Source organism: Pezoporus flaviventris, unplaced genomic scaffold, assembly GCF_033815535.1.
Source record: "Pezoporus flaviventris isolate CSIRO_AGI_PZ_B2104156 unplaced genomic scaffold, CSIRO_AGI_Pfla_v1 ptg000025l, whole genome shotgun sequence".
NCBI classification, from domain to species: Eukaryota; Metazoa; Chordata; class Aves; order Psittaciformes; family Psittacidae; genus Pezoporus; species Pezoporus flaviventris.
This window is the reverse complement of record NW_026892573.1, coordinates 11907840-11933121: the sequence shown is the minus strand read 5'-3', so window position 1 is coordinate 11933121 and position 25282 is coordinate 11907840. Positions and strand designations below refer to the sequence as shown.

The following is a 25282-nucleotide window of genomic DNA, read 5'->3' as shown; positions in this document are numbered from 1 at the left end:
TTCCCATAGGATCAGTATTTTTGTTGTTGTCTTATGCCTAACTTGGTAATGCTTATTTTTTTCCCAGAGATTAATAATTTACTATAGAATTTTATTCTATGCCGTTCTGAAAATGCTTTTGACAATGCAAAGGGCTAGTAAAGCAGGGAAAACCCCCAACAACAACAAGAAAAAAACAATCTGCCATTTTGCAAAAAAACTAAGATCTTTGTGCAAATACTTGGACTTAAAACTGTTTGCATGACCATGCTTGTTGAAAGGAAGACTCATTGTATTCAGGTCTAGGACTTGGTTTTCTGACAGCAGTTGTCTGTATGGAGATAGAATTCTATTCCTGAAACCTTCTGAAGAAGGATAAGAATGATCTAGATGAACGTATTGTGTAACATTTGTGGCACCAATATTAAAATTGTTTGGTGGTGTAGTTTATATGTTTAGAAGTCTGTGGTGAAAAATATAGAGATAATGTGCAGGGTTGCAACATTTATTTATTCTTGCCTTACATAGGATTAGGGGTTTGTCTGCTTAGATTATCAGAGGACAAAAGCCTCAGAGGTCATTTGATAGTGGCATAAGTCCTCTTAAAAGAGGAAGATACTGTCTGCTAAAACAGCTTTTAGTGGAAGACTACAAGCAGTGGCTAAAAACTGAAGCTCAGCTAATTAAAATGGGAAACTAAAATAAACTTAAAAATTTATTGAAGAACAGGCTAGAGTAAGAGTGATGTTGTCTGTCTCTTAGTCCTTTCAAATCAAGGCTGATTTCCTGTCTGAAATCAGAGAATCATAAAATGACTTGGGTTGGAAGGGACCTGAAAGATCATCTAATTCCAGCCTCTCTTTCATGGGCTCAAGGTGCCATCCAGCCTGCCCTTGAACGCTTCGTAATAAATCAAAGTAGTTAAATTTTCAAGTCTTTTTTATCACAAATTTAAAAATGGGGGGGGGGGAGGGTTCCCCTTCAAATTTTGATGCAATGAGGATGTGGTTAATAAGCGTATATGGGATTTTGTATGACGTATTGCCATATTTCACTTTTGACAAGTGAAATTGTAGTATAAACATCCTGTGATTAAGTGCAGGTACCCCTTCCTGTGTGGAAAGGCTATTAAGTAGGGGTTTTAAGAATGAAAGGAGTTTTTCTGTAAAATCCAGCTGTCCCAAGCATCTCCAGGATGTGACCTTCTGTTCTCCGGTCTTCTTCTCTTGTCTTAGGCTGCAACTTCTCAGGCCATCTTTTATTTGATTGTTCCCAGGTAGAAGTATAAGATACAGTTGTTGCTTTCTGTTACAAAATCTTGAACTGATCCAAAACTGACTGTGTCTCTAACTTAAAAAATTCATAATCAAACTCTTATGCTATGCTCAGTGCTTTTAGTATATCTTTTCATTTTGTTTGAATTGCTATTTTTATGCTTTTCTCTGTTAGTAAATATCCCCGTTCAGTTAAATACAAGCTATATATATTGCTAATAAAATGAAAAATTGTTGAATTTATTTTTGTTTTTTAGAGTAATTTATAAGTTATTGGCTTCCAAAAGTGAGAGTATATGGGTGCAAGCTTTGAAAGTCCTTGGGTATTTTCTTAAACACTTGGGTCATAAGTAAGTATATTTTATTTTTTTTTTATTTAAATGGTGTATTGAAGTTCACAATTCTTCTTGTCTTTTTGTCATGATTACTGTATAGTCTTTGACAGTCTTTAGAAATTACTTTAAATAAAATTGTTAGGTTTTCTGATTAATGATTTGCGTACTCTGCTGCCTTTATACATTAGGATAAAATTGATTTTCCTGTTAACTTATAATCATAGAATCATAGAATCAACTAGGTTGGAAAAGACCTTTAAGATCAAGTGCAACCACTAGCCCAGGCCTGCCATGACCAGCACTAAACCATGTCACTGAGGGCCTCATCCACATGGTTTGTGAACACTTCCAGGCACAGTGATTCCGCCATTTCACTGGACAGACTATTCCAATACCCGATTACCCTCTCTGTGAATAATTTTTTCCTAATATCCGATCTAAACTTTCCCTGGCGCAGCTTGAGGCTGTTACCTCTTGTAACTTGTTGCTACTGTGGCACTTGAAAAGGTACAGTGATTGTCTGCCAAATATATTATATGCTGAAATCCAAGTTTTAAAACAGTTGAAAAAATTTTTCCAAAAACGTATTTTATAAATGTATTTTGCATGTTCAGCTAGGGATAACAGGAAACATATGAATGTCATCAAGAATTTTTTATTGGAATTTTCAGTGTCATTGAAATAGAAGCTTCAGGACAGGACTTTTAAAAATAGCTCTAAAATGATGGGAAAATGGATATGCTGTTCACATGGGAAAGTTTCGGAAAAAGAACTAAACAGACTAAATAAATTGTTATGAAAAAAGGAGGTAAGGACACACCTCTGTGTAAGAAATATTCACATATAAAATGTGTAAGCGAGAAATATTCACATTAAAAAAAAAGGTCATTAAATAGACATGCTTCGTCTCATCTTTTAGTGTTGAGAAATATTTTTGTGTTAAGAAAGAATTAAAAAGCATGCAGTGCTGTGTAACCTTCTGCTGCTTACTTTTTCCCTTCTATGTATGGTGTTTAGCTTCCTCCTAGGGTCAACCCAAAATGATATTTCAGTGGGAGACTGTGCAGTATAAAAATTAGCCTTGTGCTTCACAAGAGAATTCATCAAGCAAAACCTCCTTAGAAGCGAAGGGAGCTAGGAGTCCAGCCAGAGTGCAGTATTGCTAGACACACTTTTCTCAGTAAGATCAATAAAGTATGTCTGTATAATTGAGAGACAGTTAGCTGAGAACATGCTCCCAAATGGGATTTTTCTTTCAGAATCCAGCAAGCGAACTAGTGTTCTGGGAATTAATAAAGCAAATTGATAGTCCATTCAAGAATCTCCAAGGGCTTTTCAAACATTACTTACTAAAAATCATTCACATCGATAGGAGTTGGATTAAGTAATATACACCAGATGAATGTTGGACTTGTGCAGAAGCCTGCTTGTGTCCAAATAAGTACATCTGTTTCGAGCATTCATTGCTTATCCAGTGAATCAAATAGCAGACTCTGTCAGTGGAACATTACAGAAAAAGAAAAGTGAGATTGTTCAGAAGCTAAAATTTTATTTCCCAGTCCTTTAGCATCTACTTGTCATTATGGATGTATCAATGTAGTTTCCATTGTTGGGTGAAAGTAAGTACTTGGCAAAAAACTGACTTTGGTTTTCTTGTAATTGAAGTAATTGAAATCCACTTTGAATATTCTGTGTAACTTTCAAATGTTTTGGTATATTTTCAGACCTCTGAACATCTGTAAATGTTTACGTTCTATGTAGATTTGTGCGAGTAAAAAATCCCTCTGTTTTCATGGTAGTGCGTACGAGATGGGTTTATTTGTGCACATACATATGTATGAAAACATGATTTTATAAAATTGTAGTCAACTACAGGAAAATCTAAGTGATTTTAAGATTATAAACCAAATAAAAATATAAAACTTAAATTCTGTTTCACAGTACAGGAAACAGGCATTGTATTTTAATACACTAAAGTAGAACTGCATAGATATAATGGGATTTATGAAACTTGATCTGATACAATATTAATAACAAATGTGTAGGTGCAAAAGAAATTACCACTGCTGTAGTTCATATATGTTCATCACAGATTAAGCTGTAGTGTGAAGTTAATTGATTCTTGTGTTAGATGAGAGCCTGAATAACTTACTGTAATTTGTGATCTCTGATGATTGACTATTTGGTCTAACCTTAACAGTTGGAAAAATACTGTCCTTTCTTTCTCTGCCAGCTTTTATTCTTTCTGTGCCATCATTGAAATCATAGTCCATTATTTACTTTTGTTTTTTTACTTAGACATTTGAACCTTCCAAAGAATTTTTACTTCCGTTTGATACATCATAGCTCACAAGGTTGAATACCTGTAGTTTTTCATCATAAACAACTCATGAACTCTCATCTGTGAGGAGAAGAGTGCACACTGTTGTACTTTGTTGCCATTCTCTTTTGTGGTTATTCAAAAATTCTAATATAATTATTAATTTCAAAATTTTTAGAATATATGTAATTTGAACCTGTGTTATCATCAGTAATAATGAAAGGAGAGTTTCTTAGATTTTCAATACAGAAACTTTTACAGAAACTTTACTGTATTTTATTTCATCTTTTTCTGCTGCTTTATTATAGATTTATTTTTTAATTAAATTTATTAATTACTTTGGATGTTTTTCATTTCATATTTGTTACAGCAGTAGGTAAATTTAATGATGCTTCTGCTTACAAGAAGTACACTTTATGTTATATCCAATTTTAACAAGTAGTGTTCTGGGACAGATCAAATTCACAGGTGTAAGATATTTTCTCCTCTTTCTAAGATTCAAGTAGTTTTTGACCCTATCTATAGAATTTATAGAATCATAGAATGGCTTGTGTTAGAGGGGACCTTAAAGATCATCTAGTTTCAACCACTCTGCCATGAGCAGGGACACCTTCCACTAGATCTTCCCCATGACCATTCTCTTCAATCATTTGGAATTTTGTAACTTTTCAGGGTTTTATTTTCTTTGCATTGTAGTGCATGTTATTCCAGGATTTAATTATTGTGGCTGCAAAAGAGAATGCTATATAAAAAGAATGGCAGTACCGCTAAATCTGCATGTGTTCATATTTATGTTGGAAGATCTAGAGGCTGGATTATCCTGAATCAGTGAAAGAGTGACAAATGATAGATTCTGCAGTGGTCGCATTTTATCCAGCCTGTGAACATCTTGCACTCTTTCAGTCTAAGATAGAAAGGGATTCCTTTGTCTTTTTCCACTGTGAAAATCCTGAAGGGTGAGAATAGTGTGTGATTTACTTTATATAAAAACGCATCCTATATACAACGTTGCTTTTTGAGAACCTTTGTGTAATACTGCAATTGTGTTCATATTGGGAAAGATCTTTATGTTTATTTTATGATATTTACAGAATAAAAAGTTTGAGACCTTTTTAGTGCAACTTCAGAATACTTGGCTTTTGGGTTTTCTTGCATTTACTAAAATATTCAAGCCATTTTCCTAATGTTTCTCTTTTCTCTTCCAGGCGAAAGGTTGAAATCATGCATACCCACAGTCTTTTCACACTCCTTGGGGAAAGGTTGATGCTACATACAAATACAGTGACTGTTACAACATATAACACGCTTTATGAGGTACAAATTATTAAACATAGAGATTGTTGTCTCTATTGTACAAAAATATGACTTAATTAGTTGTGACAGTGCTTTACAATATCATGATTCTCAAGACTTGAGAAAATTTTAGAAAGAAATTTTAAGAAAGGATTTCTTTGTTCAGTGTTTTTTGCAATGTTTTGGATATTTTTATTAACAGTGTCATAATTTTTACATAGTCTCTATAAAACTTTCCACTTAAAGCATTACATATAGATGTAAGAGATCCTGCTATTTAAGATGTTCATTGCTTTCCACAATAACAAAGTTATTGTAGACCTCCAATTGCTCTTTCTCCTCCATTGTTTCAAGAAGTTTGTTTCCATTGCAGTGGAAAGTATTGAAGCTAAAGAGAGGCCTTTTTTTTTCTTTTCCATTTTCTTTTTTTCCATCCCTTTCAAGTTTACTAAATTTTTAAAAGTGCAATTTTAATTTTTTAACTACTAATGCTGATTGTATTACAAAATAACTGAACTCAGCCACTTTGATGTAACAGATACTGCTTGAGGCGAGTGAATATGAACTCGAAGCATTCAAATGTTCTTTTGTAAGGTACTTCTAGAAACCTTAGAGTACTGAGTCTGAGGGACCTAGAAAATGTTCTCACATGATTGTAAAAGCACAAATGTCATCTGTTTGCTAGTGACTTATTCAGATATCAAGTTCCTTTGTATTGCACTTATCTAAGCTTACCCAGTGTGTTTTGACCACTTGGGTCTCACAGTCTAGATGTCACTGCATTCATATTTCTGAGAGCTTCTGTGATTGCTCAAAAAACACATAACTCAGTGACAAAACAAAAATCCTCATGTGGAGTTCAGCATCCACAGATATTTACATCTTAAAAAATAGCCAGAAGAGGGAAAAAAAGGTTTAAGTGCCATAAGTACAAGAGATTTCCTAAGGAAATGATGCAGGTATTTTCTGTGTTCTCTCGTAAAAAGCAATGGCATACTTGCTTTCTACTTTAAATGCCATTATGTAAAGACCCAATCAAAGGTACTGTATTTATAGCTGGCATTAGTTTGAGTATTGATTATTGATTAATGAATGAGCTAAAGTTCTGCTTTAAAATTAATCAGAATTACTAGTGAAATTGTTCTGAAATGTATTTGCTAGAATATACTTACTGAGAAACGCATATTAATATCATTACATTTTTAGTTTGTTCTTAAAGTTGCATGCATAGAACCAGTAACAGGTGTCCCAGTGTGACAGGTCTTTGGCATTGCCTCAATACAGATTAGTTTTTCGGGTATAATGTGTGAAACAGGGCAATGATCTGTCTTACTCAGTATGGGAAGCCCCAGGTTTATTCTTAGGGATGTTGTCTGTGACTGTCCTCTTTCCTAGCTGAAGAAACCCAAACCCACTTTCAAGAATTACTTGGTTTGATTATGGATGGACTGTATGAAAATAAATTTTGATGCACAGTGCTTACAAAAGAATTTTTTATCCAAGAAAGTATAACACTATCAGGAATGGAAATAAAATTATCTTAAAAAAAAATTATTGTCTATTTAGTTAGCTAACTAAAAAGTTAGTTAACCAGACACTGTGCAAGCATGAAAATGCTGATCCTTGCATAGAGGAATTGCTTGTTTCCATTCTTTAAGAATAAAAATATTTTACCAAAATGTTTTATATAAAGTTACAGTATGGCCATAGTAATTGTTTTTAAAAAAAATTAAAATAAACAAAGGAATGCTTTAATGTTTAATTGAAAATGGTAAAAGGAACTTAATATTCTGTTTTAGATTTTGACAGAACAAGTATGCACTCAAGTTGTTCATAAACCACATCCAGAGCCAGATTCTACAGTGAAAATTCAGAATCCAAGTAAGGATGATATATTATGTTTGTATGATAAATGTATTGCCTAGAGGTTGAAAGAATATGATTCAGGAACCAAGAATAATTCATTAGTGTATCTCAAATACATACAGCTTTCAGTTACTACTTACATTAGTTGCTGTCAGCAACTTTTTAGTGTTGTTAAAATGTGTTACCTAACTAATTTGTTCTTTCAAAGTGATTCTTAAGGTGGTGGCAACGCTGTTAAAAAACTCTACGCCAAGTGCAGAGCTGATGGAAGTTCGACGCTTGTTCTTATCTGATATGATAAAACTCTTTAGTAATAGCCGTGAAAACAGAAGGTATGTCACTACAAATAGTATTTTCTTATCCTCGATTTGTAGGTAATAGCAATCTGTTATACTCTTGTGTAAAGTTTTATACCATATATTAAATGGAATACATAAAAAGTAAATGGAATAGGTTTATGGTAACTTTTCTCAGTTCAGCAACTAATATTGGGTTCTTCTGTTTAGAATATGCTTTAAATTTTTATTCATACTGAAGTATTTTTAAGTTTCTTCCTACCATTGGATTGATGTTCAGAGGGGATGTTCCTCCCATTTTAACCATCATAATTTTAAAATCAAGAAGCTTTTTGTGGATATATTTTGACCTAATTATTTCACTTTAGATGTTTACTTCAGTGTTCAGTGTGGCAGGACTGGATGTTTTCTCTGGGATATATTAACCCTAAGAATTCTGAAGAGCAGAAGATCACAGAGATGGTTTACAACATTTTCCGTATTCTCTTGTATCATGCGATAAAATATGAATGGGGAGGCTGGAGAGTGTGGGTGGATACTCTTTCTATAGCTCATTCCAAGGTAAGAAATGGCGCGTAGATGTTGCTCTTAGTTCTGGCAGTCCCCGCAAAGGGACTAGCAATATCGTGATATGTAAAGTGATTTAGTGCCATCTGGTGGCTATCTCCACACATACCAAGCTGGCATTTTTTGTCATCGTTGTAGGTCCTTTGCTGTGAAACAGTTTGTAGTCTGTATATGATGTATGTTAAGATTCTTGTCAGGTTTTATCCAAATTCATGTAGCATCTACTCATCCACATAATCTGTTCTTTTCTTTAAGGTCACATATGAAGCTCACAAGGAGTATCTAGCAAAAATGTATGAAGAGTATCAAAGGCAAGAGGAAGAAAACATAAAAAAGGGGAAGAAGGGGAATGTGAGCACTATCTCAGGTCTTTCCTCTCAGACAACAGGAGCAAAAGGTGGAATAGAAATTCGAGAGATAGAAGACCTTTCACAAAGTCAAAGTCCAGAAAGTGAAACAGATTACCCTGTCAGTACAGATACGAGGGACTTGCTCATGGCTACAAAGGTATCCGATGATGTGCTTGGAAGTGCTGAGAGACCAGGAGGCGGAGTTCATGTGGAAGTTCATGACCTTTTAGTTGATATAAAAGCTGAAAAGGTTGAAGCTACTGAAGTAAAACTTGATGATATGGATTTATCACCAGAGACACTAGTAACTGGAGAAAATGGTGCACTTGTAGAAGTCGAATCTCTTCTAGACAATGTCTATAGTGCTGCTGTTGAGAAGCTCCAAAACAATGTTCATGGAAGTGTGGGTATCATTAAGAAGAATGAGGAAAAAGATAATGGTCCGTTAATAACTTTGGCTGATGAGAAAGATGAACCTTCTACTAACAGTACCTCATTTCTCTTTGATAAAATACCTAGTCAAGAGGAAAATCTTCTACCTGAACTTTCAAGTAATCACATTTCTATTCCAAATGTGCAAGAGACACAGATGCATCTTGGTGTAAATGATGATTTGGGATTGCTTGCACATATGACAGGTAGTGTAGATATAACATGTTCTTCAAGTATAATAGAGGACAAGGAGTTTAAGATTCACACAACTTCAGATGGAATGAGCAGCATTTCTGAGAGGGAGCTGGCTTCATCATCTAAAGGATTAGAATATGCTGAAATGACTGCCACAGCTCTTGAGACAGAATCTTCTGGTAGCAAAACTGTACCTAGTGTTGATGCAGGAAGTATAATATCAGATACAGAAAGATCTGACGATGGTAAGGAAGCAGGAAAGGAGATACGGAAGATCCAAACAACTACCACAACCCAGGTAAGTTTCAAGGGCTGTAGCCGTTTATGTGTCTGATACAATCACTGTTTGTTGCTGCTGGATAAATTGAAAGGTGTTTAAAGTTTATTCCTTGAATTATATGAGAGGTGTCCATCCTCCAAGCCTATTTGCTTTGAAAATGCCGTAATGTGTAAGAATTGTCAAGTCTTTCATGTCTATATAGGAAATACATGTTGCACCTGTGGATTCTTTAGTTTAAAAAAAACTCAGCTAAGAGAATGTCTCACCATCCATTTTCCTTAGCTCTTCTGGACAGATAAACTGATACTCCTAGAATTCTGCTTTAGACTTTCTTGTTACTATGTCTTAAGATTAGAAGTATCTATATTTTACTGTGAAATACACACTGAAGTGTTTCTTTTACTCTTGCTGTACCTTTCTCAGAGTGTAGTCTTGCAGCAGTTTAGTACACCATCTTTCTTCTTCTACAGGAATGCTGGCATAAATAATCTCCGTATTTGATTCTAACACAAGAAAAGGCATAGTTTAGGGATAATGAAAGAAAAATAGGAACTTGATTTCCAGATGAGAGATGATTAATAAAAGAAATATCTCTTCCTTTTTGGAGATCCTTTCTTGTCTGGGTCTCCCTCTGAAAAAATCTGAGAAATTAGAGATTTTGTGAGAGCCATAGCATTATAAAAGTAGGAAGGCCAAGGCAGAAGACTAGTCTTTGCAAGAATTTTTTCTCTGTATGCACAGCAAGGTACAGGATCGCTTTGAACTTTTAAAGCACAGGATTAATTTCCTCACTGAAATTATTCAGAAACCATAGCACGTAATCAAAGACTGTTTCAAGGGTATTATCAGGTAAATGAATTGACTACTTTCAAGATTTTGCTAGCCGACTGTATGTCCAGTATGTACCCCAGAATTTATCTTCTAGGATTTTGAAGTCAAGCAGACTTCCTTAAACTATGGAAGAAGAGCCAAACAAAAGTTGCAAAAATTGCTCTGCCCTGTACTGTGTAGTGTGTACCAAATTGTCTGAAGAATTTCGGAGATACACTCAAGTACAGTGAAAGTACATGTCGTCTGATGAAAGAACACAGTTCAGCCTGCTTTGTTCTTCAGGAAGATAATACTTTCAGAAAAACTCCAGTGAACAATTTATTTAATCAATTGTTTCTAAAGCAGGTGCTTTCACTTTAAAAAAAAAACCCAAATAATTAAAAGCCTGGTTACTCAGACCAGTGGGTTCTGTCATACCGAGGGAACACTCTCTTCTAAGTTTCTTTTCTATGGCAATAACCTCATTTTGAAGAGAAAAGGAGATTAAGCTCTTGCATTTGCTAGACAGGTATAAGAAAATTTTAGTGTTCTCTCATAAGTATTCTGTCGAAACTATGAGAATCCTTCTAACATCAGTGACGGACTATCAAGCATTATGTAGGGTTCTTTATAATTTCAAGTACTATGTGTAATAAAGAACAAGCTTTCAATAGGAATAGTGTATATATTACTTTCAGTTCCCAAACACCTTATTTTATGTCTTAAAATTAGGACTGTTAATAGCTTGGAAATGGATAAATTAAATGAATGAAGGATAGCAAAAAAAAGGAGCAGTCAGTTTTTATTTTGAAATGTGGAATTTTGTTTAAAAAATAGAAGACAGTTGAAATGCTAGTGTTCATTTGCTATGTAGATGTATGCACCCATAAACAGTGAATTTGTAAGATAAATCTTGAGTGGAAAAGATAATCTGTCTTTGTACCTAGCTAGTGTATAAAATTCTGTCAGTGTAACTTTGGGACATTTCTGTTCATTAACCTCTTTTCTTGATGAATTTCACCCATAACACTTGAATTATAAAAATTAAAAAAGGAAAGAAAAAGATGAAAATATGTATTAAATAAAACATAAATAAAACATTATTGTTTTCATGAGTGAAGAGTAATGTTAATTTTAACATGTTTACAGTGGAACCACAGTTTGGATTTTGATTGCAGCATGTGTGGGAACTCGCACAATAGATTTGTCATGAGGTCAAGAAACCACTGAAAAAACTGAAAATTACTTGAAGACCGGCCACCCAAGTGTAGATAGTTGGGTTTCATGATGGTTTATGCAATGCACATCAAAGCCCATTTTTGCAAATACAGTATTCTTGACTAAATTAAAGCTCTTCTGTTATGGTACCATTACTGCTGCAGACTTGACAGCTACCTGTAGTTGTACTCAAAAAAGAACAATTGGCATGTGAATGGAGTTGCTAACCTCAAATTTTCAAATACCCGATCTACAATCAGCTCCCCACCTTATCAGTAAGAAGTAAGCTGTCCTTTGTCGAAAAGTACTGAAAGGAGGCAGCAAATTGCACAGCAGAGATAGGAACTCCTGCTTACTTCTAAGAAGAATTAATGCCTTTATCATTAGTAGACCATATATTTAAGACTATAAAATTAACTCTTTCTTATGGTCCCAACTAGCAAAGACTGAAAATAGAATTGAAAGCACTATGCAGAATATTCATGCAAGTCTGAAAAATAAAAAAGGAATAATTTAAAGATAACTTTAAAGAAAAACATAGAAAATGAAAGCAATAGTACCAGTTTTGACCAATAGGTCAGATCGAGCGAAGGAAACCTGCCCTGCTCTCAGAATACAGGCTACAGAAGATCAAAATCAGACTAAAGATCTAAGAAGCTTTCCAGCTCAACTCCAAAGCCATGTGCACTTTTACATTGCTAGCACAAATATTTTGTAAATGCCATTTTGCTTTTAAATGTCCAGATTTTAAACAGTATTCTGAGATCAGAAAATTAATATGTGAGCAAATGTGAGCTATTTTTTTTTTCATTTTGCCAGTATTAAACTAATCTAAACTTAAAATAATTTCAAGGATCAGCCATTATATTTCTTCCTTTCAGAAATGTGGCACATTATAAGTAATTTTGTTGTTATGAATATTTGCTTCCAGTTCAGTCAGAACATTTGTTCTTTACTGCTTTTTCCTTCATGTTATTCTCCGTCGTAGCAATGTGTGTACACATAAGATGTGTATCTTTTACTTTTGTCTTTTATCACCAACTGGAAACAGTCAAGACTACGTGAGTATTGAACGGGAATGAAATTCACAGCTACCATCAGTTGGGAGAATCTTAAGATTGTCCTGAGAATCCATAACACTGTTAACCACTTAGCAACATGTAACAAAATTGGCAAAATGAGATTTGGGAGGCTAAATTTGATTCCCTAATGATCCTGCTAAAAAGACCATATTAAAAAAATTGGTTTGGAAAACGAGCTTTCAAAAAGTACACACATTCCTTGACACCATCAGTGCGTAGTTTTGAGTCAGCTATTCAAAGCAAATTGTGTTATTAGCACAAAAGAATAGTTATTTCCTGAAAACAAAGTCTTGCAGCTGCTGACCTTGACATGCTGCATTTGGTCTTTTTTGTAATACTTCCAGTGAAAAATCTGAGTGTAAAACATTGATGAATAGCTGAAAAGAAGGGCAGCCATGGCCCCTCAGTGCTGGTTGACTTTATTTGGAACAGCTCTTTTACTGAAGGATACTTCCTTCTTTGGAATATCAATATCGCCTTTAGTTTGTGCTTGATTCCAGTTCTAGCCCATCCTTTGTCAAATTCCATAATCCATTCAAGAACACATTCCAGAAAGTTAACATGGTTTTTAAACTTCTTGTTCATGTAGGCAGTACAGGGTCGATCTGTTACCCAGCAAGACCGGGATTTACGTGTTGACTTGGGATTTCGAGGAATGCCAATGACAGAAGAGCAGCGACGACAGTTTAGTCCAGGTCCACGCACAACTATGTTTCGTATTCCAGAATTTAAATGGTCTCCAATGCACCAGCGGCTCTTGACAGACTTGCTTTTTGCACTAGAAACAGATGTACATGTTTGGAGAAGGTAGGTGGTTGTTTCTTCTTTAACTCCTTTGTGTGTCCATTGTAGAGAGGGTGTTATTGGGATAGTAGGAAGGGAAAGAGTTGGTGTTAAGTGAAATGCTCTTCTGTATCTTGTATTTTCTCTTTTCACCCCTTCTCAGCCTATAACTGCTCTATTTCACAGGTAACAATTTCTGTTTTCTTGAAGGATTGTATAAGTCATGCATACCTAACTAAAATGAACTACTCTTTCAGCCTGTTTAGCATTAGAATCTGCTACTTCTGCAGTCTTTTTGTACACTTCAACAGAGATACTCAATAACTTACTATTATCAGAAACCTTAGGTGTAACAGATACTATCTAATCTGATTTCCAGGAAAGAATAGTTCATTTTCAGAAAACTTGAGCATAATTCTATCCAAGCACCAATTTATATTGCATTTGATTTCCAGTTTGGTGAACTGTCCTGTGATAGTTGCTAAGAAGAGAATTCTGATAATTTGGGTTTGGCCAAATATGTGGGAGGGGTTTATACTTTGTGTTCAGGTAATGCTTGAAGATTAAAATTCAGTTTGTCTATTTTCAATTAAAGCCTTTAATTTTTGTTTACTGGCTGGCAACAATGTTGTTTTGGGAAAAGAATACATTTGCAGACTGAGTGTTATTTAATATTTTCATGCAGTGTTTCATATTTTGGGGGAGTAACTGGTTCATAGGACAATTTTTCACCAATTAGGAGTTGCTGAGATTACATCTAATCTTGTTGGCATCTGTGGCTTGCAAAGGAATTGCTAATGCTAAATTTAATGTTAGTTAATAAAGTTAATAGTAGATCAAGATATCACCACATTATCAAGTTTCTCCTGTAAAACACTATGAGATGTTCTCATTAGGAGTTACCAAGGGTACTTCAGATGGCACCCTGAACTGTTAATTCTAATTAATAGTTTCACACTGAAAAAACAGCACCACTGCTTTCAGCAGAACTACCTGTAAAGTACTGGTTGATGGGAATAAAAGATTATGAGCTGTTGTTCTCAACAACTGAAACAAATCCTGGTGTGAAAATAGATTGCAGTCAATTTGTTCATTGAGCTGGTCCTGTTCACATTTTTAGGCCATTTACATGCAAAGTTTTGTAGACCATATTTTTTCTTGATCTCAAAGAAACATTCGGGTCTGGTTTCAAAAAAATTAATTTATCTGAACTTTTATTTTAACTCTTTTTAATTTGTCCTTTCTTCTGTTCTTGCAGTCACTCCACAAAGTCTGTGATGGACTTTGTCAATAGCAATGAAAATATTATTTTTGTACACAACACAATACACCTCATTTCCCAGATGGTAGACAATATTATTATTGCTTGTGGAGGAATTTTGCCATTGCTGTCAGCAGCCACATCCCCAACTGTAAGTACAATATTTCCACCTAGTGGTCATATTAGAAATTGTGTTAATAATACGAACCATAATTTGCAGCTGACTTTTCTTATTTAGGGACTTGTGTCCCCTCTCTGCTAATTCCTTCAAAAAAAATTACATTTGTAATTGAAAATGTTAAGCTTCGATATATAGTTTGCATCTGCAATATTATAATTTTGTTAGAGAAATAGCACTAAGAATAATATTTCATAGGAATTTAATATTTTGTTTGAAAGAGAAGAACATTAGGATCATGGTCATGAATCATAATTACTCTAACAAAATCACATGCTTTATGATGGCTAGTCATTGCTACTGATATTAATAAATCTGTTTTGCATGGCCACCATTTGTTTGCATGCCAGATGTTACTAGAAGTCATCCCCTCACTACTCTCTTTACTTCTTCCTTCAGTAGATACTGAACATTTTTTCATGGGTTTGTTGTTTTTTTTTTTTTAAATCTTGTATTGAAATAGGCTGATATTTTTATCCACTCCAATGTTCTTGGTAAGTTCTTAGGTGGACATAGCTCAAGTAGACAAAGTAGCCAAATAGTGTGCTTCATGAAAAAGGGAGAAATGCTTTGTAAATATGGCACTATTGTCAATAGTAATTACACTATTTGAATGTGACCTCTTGTCTGGGCATAGAATACCTGTAACTCTTTCACAATGAATGTTTTATCTTGAGCATCCCATAAGCACCTGCAGTTAATATTGGTCTTTGAAAGGGGAGAAAATGAGGCCCAGAAAGGACAGAGAGGCTCCTCTGAAGTAATGTGGCTAGTAGGCACTGGAAGCTCCAAATGTAGGTTGGCAGTAGAAGCTCAATTCCTTGTTCTAGCCATTCAGCAACTAAGATTACTTTGCCTCTGCTATTACTTCTAGTTAGCTAGTCAAAAAAAAAAAAAAAAATTTGCATGATATAATTTGAAAGGTATGAATGTGTGGACTAGCAGTTGGCTAAACATTGATATGACTTTCAGTCAGGCAATTAATGGTAAAATAATGTGTCTTTACTATTTTCACTCTGTTAAGTGGGAAAATATTTGCTATAAGCAAGAGTGCAAGACTAATGGGAAAGACTTTAGTTGTCTCTAGTCACAGGAATGATTTTAAGATTGCTGAATAAAAGATTTTGCAAGTGCTTCACTGTAAATATTGATAAGTATGAGAGAGTGCACACCATTTCCCTCTATTTTGTTCTGGGTAATAAATATATATGTGTGCCTGTGTGTACAGATAGCTGATACAGCTTTCTAAATTACACATCTACTTGTTAAAGTGTTGTGTGTTAATACTGCATTGCAACAACAGCAATGATTTTCATGCATTGATACAGAAGACTACATTTTCAAATTCTTATATTATGCATGCATTTCTCCACTACATGGGGACTTAAGTAATACAGTGTATTACTTAAATGCTTGATTTTGTCATCTGTTTAGGATAATAAAATAAAAATAGATTGTGAAATAAACTAATTCACTAAAAGATCAGAAGCTGGCTTCAAACTGAATTAATCCTACTCTGTGAAATTAAATAAAAATAAAAAGGCTTACTTCTGTCCCAAATGTACAGATAAGATGTAGTAATTGATAAAGTCAGAGATTCCCTTCACCTGGAAATAACTGTTGCCATTTAGACGGTGATTTCATAATCATTTCCACCTATCAGAGAGCTTCTTCCCTCCCTTTCAGCTCCATTCCTGTTTCTATCATTGCCCATCCATAAACATTAGCAGGAAAGTCAGTTTATTAGTTGTTGCAGATACAGATCTGAGCATGTCGTTCCTCTTACAGAAGGTGCTGTCCTTCAATATTGTTCTGAATCACAGTTATGAAGGGATCAGGTGCTCTGTTGGGCATCAGACCACTTCTGAATATCCATCATATGATGAATGAAGTTTTGTACTGATTCTCAGACTTCTAATACTTTTGCATCCTTGAACTGCTATGGAGAAAGTGGATGGACTGCTGTTAGGAATATATGTCTTCTCAATCTTGAAAGGGCAAGGTAGCACAGGGCTTACAATCACTTACAAAAGACTGTCTCACTCTCCTTCTCAGAGCTACTAATTGGAAAAAAGGTCTGAAACCGGGAGATTTATATGATGTCTCCACTGCACAAAACCATGGCAGGCCTTCTACTGGCACTTTTCTGTCAGAGTAACTCTCAAGAGAGGAAAGATCTAATATGCTTTCTCCCTTACCAATTCAAAGAATCACAAAATCATAGAATGTTTGAAGGTGGAAAGGGATTTCTGGAGGTCATCTGGTCCACCTCCCCTGCTCAGGAAGGGCCACCTACAACCAATTGCCCAGTACTGTGTTCAGATGGCTTTTGAGTATCTCCAAAGACAGAGACTCCACCACCTCCCTGTGCAATTTCTGCCGGTGCTTGGTCACCCTCACAGTGAAAAAGCGTTTCTTGTTCTTCAGATAGAACCTGTTGTGTTGTAATTAATTACATTAATGGTTTCTTTCCACAAATCCAAATTTTTTATTGCAACTCATGAATCCCTCCCAGCATCAACCGTGCTGTGATTCTGTATGATTTTGTGATTCTGTAATCTAAACTGGGCACTGGTAGAAGTCCAGTCAAGGAGTACTGTGCTATGTGTATATAAGGAAGCTGTCCAGAATTTGCATAAGCTGCCTTTCTGTGTCAGCCCAAGGGCCCGTCTGCTTTATCCTCCAACATTCTGCCTCCAACAGTGACTGCAGCTTACATCAAAATACAGAACTCTGAGCAAGCATGTTGATTGCTCTAATGATACTTCATTTCAGCATTTAGGATTTTAACAGCTAGAAAGGGTGTCCAAGATGTCATGTTTAATAACTACCGTGGAATTTATCCTTATAAACTTTATCTAATCTTTTTTGAAGTTACTTACGCTTTTAACATCCGTAATACCATGTGGCATTGAGTCTGACAAAGTAATTATATAACCTTTGAAGCACTTCTTTGGTTTTTTATGCCTGCTTAAATATATAAAGTTACTATGTGACTTACCGTTTACACTATAAAAGGAGTGGTCACTTTTGTCTTCATTCATCTCCATATTATTTATGACTGTAAGCTTGAGTCATATCTCCTGATGTGCCCGTATTAATCTGTAGAGTCTTAATCTTATTTAGTCTCTGTCTTTGGAAGCTTCTGATCTTCCATTATCTCTATTCTGTGGAACTTTTCTGCAGTGTTGAAACCCTCACATTTTATAGGTCCTGTAGAATACGTATGTTTAGTTTATCAACAAGTATGAGCTCATTTTACTTAAATTTTTTCTTTTTTTCACGTTTATGAATGGTGACTCTAAAATCATAGAATCATAGAATGGTTAGAGTTGGAAAGGACCTGAAGATCATCTAGTTCCAAACCCTGCTGAAGGCCTTTTGGGCTCATATTGAAATTTTATAGCAGTAGTTCTTAATTGTTTCCTCCTAATATGTATTTATGACATAGGACATGTGTTTACATCTAATTCCAAAAATTAATTTACTTTTTGGTCTGGAATAATGAAATATGAGAGCAAAGCTATAGAACAGACAATAAAGTTCATTCCACCCTTTAATTTCAGTATGATAGAACAGGATGCAATTCAGGAAGAGATTATGGTAAATTTACATATCCACTTGGACTACTTACATGTGGAGTAGATTTCTAGCCAATGGAGATCTACTCAATAGAAGTAAATAATTCAGCTATCTCTGATGTACTAGATATCTAGTAGCTGGCCAGCCAAATATCTATAGTGTTCACCAACTGTAATGATTGTTAACCTGGAGCTGAATCCAGCCTCTTTTTTGCAAGATAGCTTACCTTTTTTCTAATGGAGAAGGTGACAGACAGAAACACATTGTTCCTGTATCAATGTCAGAGACCTACCTAGGCACCCTTGACTTCAGTTTCTCAGACCTGAGTTCAAGTAAGGCTTCATCTTGGGCTGCCCGTTCTTAAACAGTCCTAAATGTCTGTTATGAAACTCTTCTCAACAACCTGCTATAGAGTTAGGTTTTGTTACATGTGTCCCATTGTCTTTCATTTTTTTTAAAGGCATTTCACCTATTTTTCATTAGTAGAATAGATCCTGAATATTGGATGCTTGAATTGGAACTTGATGATCTTAAGGTCCTTTCCAATCCTAACTACTGTATGAATTAACTAAGGCTATATGCAGAAAATAACTAAATTTAGCAAAATAACTTTCAGAATATCAGAGGAGTTGCAGGGTTGCTTTTTTATTTTTTTTTTCCCAACGCATTCTGTATTTTGTTCCCTCCCCTGCTGTAAAAGCAGTACTGTTACAGTTTCTTTAAAAAGATGAATGTTAGGAGAATTTCCCATTTCAAAAAGACTTCTTCCTCTACATAGTTAGGATTTGGAGTAAAATGGCAATTCTTCTGGGCTGGGTGGAAGATTACTTCATAATCTCTTGTCTGCTATAAAACAGGCATCCTAATTACAGATTTTCCTCAATTTGAATCTTGTAATAAACATCTATATTTTGCCTTCCTTTTTTTAATTTAGACTAGGATGGTCTGAATGATGCTGTGGACAAGAGCCTTTAAATTTGAATAGTAAAATGAAAGGGGAAAATGTATTATCTGTGAAAACAAACCACTCACAAATCTATGAGTGACTTGAGTACAGTGGAGATTATATGTTTGTATGGAATACATGGGAAAATTTACTGTGATTCACACTGATCTATGTTTTAATAATTCCTTTGATTTCAGTTGCGTAGTAGCCCTGTCTCAGGATCTGTACATTTTTAAAAAGTTGTCAATTATACATATGAAACAATTTGAAATTAAAGCAAATATTAACAAAAAAAAAACCACCAGTTTTTGTTGGTTTACAGTCTAAACTGTGATGTGTTCTGTGTTGATTCTCATGTCATCTTATTAAATTGGGGATATTAGATAATTTTGCCAATATTATAGAGAGGACATTAAATAGAAAATCCTGGTTTCATTTTTTTCCTATCTGTGGGGGAGGTCTTTGAGGCATGTTTTTTTAATTACAACTATAAGGAAGATACTTTTAAGATGCTGTGCAAGTGTGAAAACCACATATTTGGGAGCTGTTAGGAAAAAAGTTTGTGGAAGATGCTTTCTGTTAATAGTAGCTGGTTTTCAGATGAAGCACTTTGTGTACAAGCTAGGAATTTGAAGTAATTATAGCTTACTATGAGGATGGCAGATATGTCAAGGACTTGAGGATATTAAGGCAAAAGAAATCGGAGGAGTTACATATACGTGGCAATTGCGAGTAAATTTCCAGACTCCTTGCAATTTGTTTTTCTATTTGTTCTTTGAAGTCTATAATTCTAATTCTTACTTGGAGTATTTAAAACAGCAGCTCTCAAATTGTGATCTGAGGGCTGCTGGAGTTACATGAACAGCTGTCTGTAAAACTCAAACATTTGAAAATGGCCATATTAGTAATGTGGATTAAAAGCCATTATGTGGTACATTTCTGTATGTCCTGTATGTATTATTAGCATTATCATGTTCCTGACTCATGTGATCTCAAAGGTGCTGTGTGATCTATAACAATTCCAAGAAACAGCAGTGGTCCACTGATGTAATCCCTTTCAGCTAGTAATCAAGAGATACTAGCCACAGGTTAATTCTTGAGATGTATCCAGCTACAGAAGAAGACACATTTAAAAATTGGTTGAATGTGGTATTTTTTATTCCAAAAGAAAAGCAGTTAGTTTCAGCTTGTTTTTCTTTCTGTTAGATTACATTTTTCCACTATTTAAATTACAAAACGACTGACATATTCTTGAAAATTCACTTTCTCTTTTTAAAATACAATAATTGAAAACTTAAGAATTAGTTCCTAGCCCTTTGTGATAAGAATGTCCTTCTACCTAAAACTAAAACATAAAAATGTAAAACACCTGTTCAATTACAAACAATGGAACTTGAAAACTAACTTGGTCTCAGAGGCTTAGTGAATCTTTCATTGTGTTTCTGTGATTCAAAAGCATTCAGATATGCAGTATGATCTTGGTTTAGATTGAAGAAATTGCTCCCAAATATAACAATATATATAATGAGCTATCTTGTGTTGCTTTGAAGGAAGGAGCATTATGCATGAAGAACCAGTTCGCTTTTTGTGATTTAGATTTTTTTTTTGTCAAAGCATTTTAAATATATTTGCCTCCTCATACAAGGATTAACTACTTTATTACATTACATTTGAGTGGCTTGTTGTAAAACACTCATTTTATTTCTATGTAATCAGTGAAAACATTACTTTGATTTACATTGGTTCATAAAATTGCTCTATATACTATATAAAATATGTACATTGGTTTGGAAGAATCAGTGTTTACAGGAACTCCATAATAATACAAGATTTACAGTTTTCCTTGTGCATAGATATCTCTTAGAAGTCTTTATTTTCAAATGTTCACTCTGAGCTGTAATGTTCTGCTGTTCTAATTATAAATTAAACAAATGTATAATTCTAATATACTAATTTGTTTAAATTTTACATGGTATTTTTAGTTAACTTAAATAATTTTCTTTTTCTTTTATTGTTGTGATCTGTTGTCTGTTTTGTCTGTTGCATGTCCAGGGTTCTAAGGTTAGTATTGCTGCTGTAAGTTTCAGTTTTTTGGATTTTCAAAAATACCTTATTTTTGCTCATTTAACATTTTGGCTTTATTATTATTATTATTATTATTATTATTATTATTATTATTATTATTATTATTATTTTATTATATAGTAGGATGCGAGTAGGAATATATTGGGTGTAATCATTAACTTTTCCTAACCTGTGTCCCTTGAGTAACTTGATGCATCGTTAAGTATGATGCTTATTGTTAGCTACAGACTGAATGTAGACAGGTCTGTGAGTTGAATTAAATTATAAATGTGGTTGTCAATGGAAAAACTCTTTAGGCCCTGAATAAGTTTATTGTAGAGGAGACATGTTAAGCATGATCTTAAAGTATGCTAAGTAGTTATGAAATGGTGATTGGTTCACTTTTTAAAGAGTTTTTGAGCTACACCTATTTAAAATACTACTAATACTTGAAGGCAGCTTGATAACAGTGGAGTTTGTTTTAAATGTTGTTAGAATATCAACGTGCTGTGTTTAACAGGTAGAACTGATGGTAAGTTTTGCTGTAAAAAAACTTTCGGTCGTCTTTTTTTCTTTCATACAGCAGAATTCTAGGGAGATTTGGGGTGTCAAAAAAAAAAGAAGATTGGTTTGTTGTTGGGGTTTTTTTTCAATTCAAAGATTGCAGAAATCTCGGTAAAATACACAAAAGTTTTATAAAAAATGAATTTATTATGTAACTTAACAAAAATTAAAAAAAAAAAAAGTTGGTATTTTGAGAAGGTTTAAGACTGTGATTGATGCAATACAGTTGGAGCTCTAAAAATATAAACAGCAGGCAGTCAGTTGGCTGCTAGCAAGCCTGATGTTGTTTCTAGCATGAGTTCAGAGTTCAATGTTCAAGTTTCAGTAACCACCTATGAGTTTTAGCAGTTTGTTATGGGTATAAATTTTTTCAAATCTATTTTCTTTGGATGAGTGCTTTCAAAAATGATGTTGTAAAAAAACAGCAACTGATTTTTCCAAAAAGTAGGAACACAGTCCGCACTAACCAGGGGACACCTGGCTAAAGAAGATAGGCTGGAAATCATTCTTCTGAACATTGTCATTTTACCATTTTTCTGATATTATTGGGCAGATCAGACAGATGACAGCCCTTCCCAAATCACTCATGTAACTGACTTGTTAGATCCTATGAGAAATTAAATGAAGTGGTATCTGTCATGGTGGTGACACATGCCAAATTATATCCTTCATCTTTCAAAACAGTTGTTTCCTTAATAGTGTTTTGCACAGTTCACACTTTTATAATTTTGTATGGAAAAAGTTCTAAAAAGCGACTCATGAGTGAGGATACTAATTTTTCAAAAGTACAGAAGTAAGCCATTTTTTCTTTTCTGTATTTCTTTTTCTTCTCAAGGAAATGGCCTTAACAGCATGAAATATAATTTGATTTTTTTCATAGATACTTCTAAGCAAATGAATTCAAATAAACATAATGGAAGTAATACTTTTTGAAGAGGCTGAACTCTGTGTTCAGAAAAGCCCAGTAATCTGAAATTTTGTGACAGTCAAGAATCAGCCATCTGTAAACAATTTAAAAACCAGTATTTAGGCATATAAATGTGGACACACTTAAGTACTAAATCCTGTTTTCAATTTTGCCTGCCTCTGGAGATAAAAGTGTTTAAACAGATATTTATTTTTTTAATTTAACTTACTGTTTTCTCATTTTTTATCTTCACTGTTAGATACCTGAATGCATTTGAAAACATGACTCAGGGCATCTAAGTGTATTTTTTAAGAAAAATATAATCCCTTTTTAGATTTCAGAAATACGGACTTCATTCAGCATTTTTCTATGGATTCCGATCAAGGAGAGTCCAACACTAAATTAGGAAAGAAATGGCCTTTCTCTGACAAACATGAGCTGCACATCTTATAACTTGTCACCTTTTTACTTCCCCTCATTGCTGTCATGAGGGAATAAGTGTACTCTCTTCTGATCTCCAGGAGAATTGGAATCTGTCAGGCTCCTATATGTGTAAGCATTCCCAGGGAGAATCAATTCATAGAAACAGGGCAAAACTGTCTGATTTTTTCCACTCCACTCCTCACATTTACTTGTTTATCTAAAGGAATGTAAAAGCTATACAAACAGTAATTACTTCATGTTACCCAACAGTTTGCTTAGCCTATGGAAAAATGTAAGAGTACATTGCACTCTGATGTACTGTGCATTGTTTTACTATCTGGCCACACTTTGTTATTATGTAATTGCTAATAATTTTCTCATCTATATTACGCTTTTAATCATCTGTTAAAGCATGTAAATGTAAATAATTTTCTCAGTCTTCATAGTGTCTTACTTTGACTGACAGTTTATGTTAATGGTAACAGTAGGAGATTTTAAAATAACTTTTCAATGTACTTGTCAGTAAGCATAACAGTTTAGATTTGTATGTGTATGTGCTATCTTTATAATTCAGTTGTGTTCAAACAGTTTAATTCAATTTTCTCCTTTTAAAGACTGAATTGGAAAATATTGAAGTGACACAAGGAATGTCAGCAGAGACAGCCGTAACTTTTCTCAGCCGTCTGATGGCAATGGTGGATGTACTAGTATTTGCCAGTTCTCTAAATTTTAGTGAGATTGAAGCTGAAAAAAACATGTCTTCTGGAGGACTAATGCGACAGTGCCTAAGGCTTGGTAAGTCAGCAGACAGTGTATATTAAATAATTATTTACAGATCAATGTGCTACAGATGGATCAGATGGTGATGTGTAGGAAAGGACTTGTACTGACTATGATGTGATAAAATAAAAATCTCATTTATTATTGATTTGATACATTTTAAGCTTAATTTAGGCACAAGAGTAAGTTAAAATGATGTGTTTGAAATTGTTCTTTCTTATGTTTGGGGGGAGTAAAAGTATTAAATAGAAGTAAATAAATATAGGGTTATTTTTTTTCCTTAAAACTCTTCTGCTGCCTTTATGCTGCAGGTTTCCTTATTCAGTTCTCCATGGTTTTGGAAGACTACTTTTAGTCTACGTAAGACTGAAAGCATAGGATGCATGTGCAGACTCTGTAGTCAGTATATGTTGCAACAGTCTGGCACCTCTCTTCACTGTTTATTATTTGCTATATACTGTTACAATTACTTTAGGAAACTTAAAAATTTATGAATAATTCAAACTATTCTATGCAAACTATATCACTTTAGCCTTGTGAACATTAAATTTTGACTATCATCTGGCATAATGTTGTTTTCCTAATGTTACATCCCACATATTTTTTCATTTCTCAAATGATGAATAATTTTTGTAATCAGTCCTGTTATTATTCATAGCAGTTATTATGTCAGTGATAATTATACTACTTCTGGTATAAAACATGTAGTTTATTCTCAGTGATCAATTTTCATCAAATTCTACTATTTTTTCTATTCTAGTTGTATGTAAGTTCTTCGGATTTTAACTGTTAATAACTGATCAGTAACATACAAGAGCTGCAGTTCAAGGACTAATGATTTTCAGATTTTAATATAGTGATATAACACATATAAAACAGTTGTTCATATAAAGAATGGAATAAGTCATAATGGTTTGTTTAGTGCTGACAGAGTCTAATGTGAGAACTGTGTTGCACTTGTTATTTGGACATGATTATTGACATATCAAACTAGATGTACAGACTGTTATTAATTTAAAATGGAAAATATTCTAATGTGTAGCATTTCCATAACTTTTCAGTTTGTTGTGTGGCTGTGAGAAACTGCTTAGAATGCCGGCAAAGGCAGAGAGAGAGAGTCAACAAGACAACATTAATCAGCAATAAGACGCAGGATGCCCTTCAGGGTGTAACTGCATCAGCAGCAACCAAGGTAACCCAACCTACAGTTACCAGTAGGAATGACAAGTCTGTACCACTGCTTTAAAGGATCAGAAAATAACTGTAACTGCCTTTTCAAATATTTGACAAAAGCTCAACTGGTTAAAAGTAGTATTTGAGGGAGTTTGTTTGAAAGAAGAAAACATTAATTGCAGTAATATCACTGAAAAAATTTTAAACAGTTTTTTCAGTTTTGCATGGTCTACTTCAAAGAGTAAGTCCCATTACTCACCTTGGTCATATACCTGCATAGCTTTATTAACCTGTCAGGGAAGTACAATGAAATCCTGCAATCAT

General features: G+C 34.2%; 1 protein-coding gene across 8 annotated transcripts in view; it reads left to right on the top strand.

The window, feature by feature from the left end:
• The window catches only part of NBEA (neurobeachin), a 506232-nt gene that overhangs the window by 153484 nt on the left and 327466 nt on the right, over window positions 1-25282 (top strand). For 6 of the 8 annotated variants that reach the window (XM_061457513.1, XM_061457519.1, XM_061457516.1 and 3 more), the window contains 11 exons: window positions 1511-1603; window positions 5114-5222; window positions 7001-7082; window positions 7276-7399; window positions 7732-7924; window positions 8186-9205; window positions 12887-13104; window positions 14339-14492; window positions 21100-21123; window positions 23620-23800; window positions 24847-24977. In XM_061457513.1, the coding sequence (XP_061313497.1) occupies window positions 1511-1603; window positions 5114-5222; window positions 7001-7082; window positions 7276-7399; window positions 7732-7924; window positions 8186-9205; window positions 12887-13104; window positions 14339-14492; window positions 21100-21123; window positions 23620-23800; window positions 24847-24977 (2329 nt within the window). The remainder of the gene's footprint in view (window positions 1-1510; window positions 1604-5113; window positions 5223-7000; window positions 7083-7275; window positions 7400-7731; window positions 7925-8185; window positions 9206-12886; window positions 13105-14338; window positions 14493-21099; window positions 21124-23619; window positions 23801-24846; window positions 24978-25282) is intronic. The other 2 variants (XM_061457520.1, XM_061457515.1) reach the window with 1 other exon arrangement.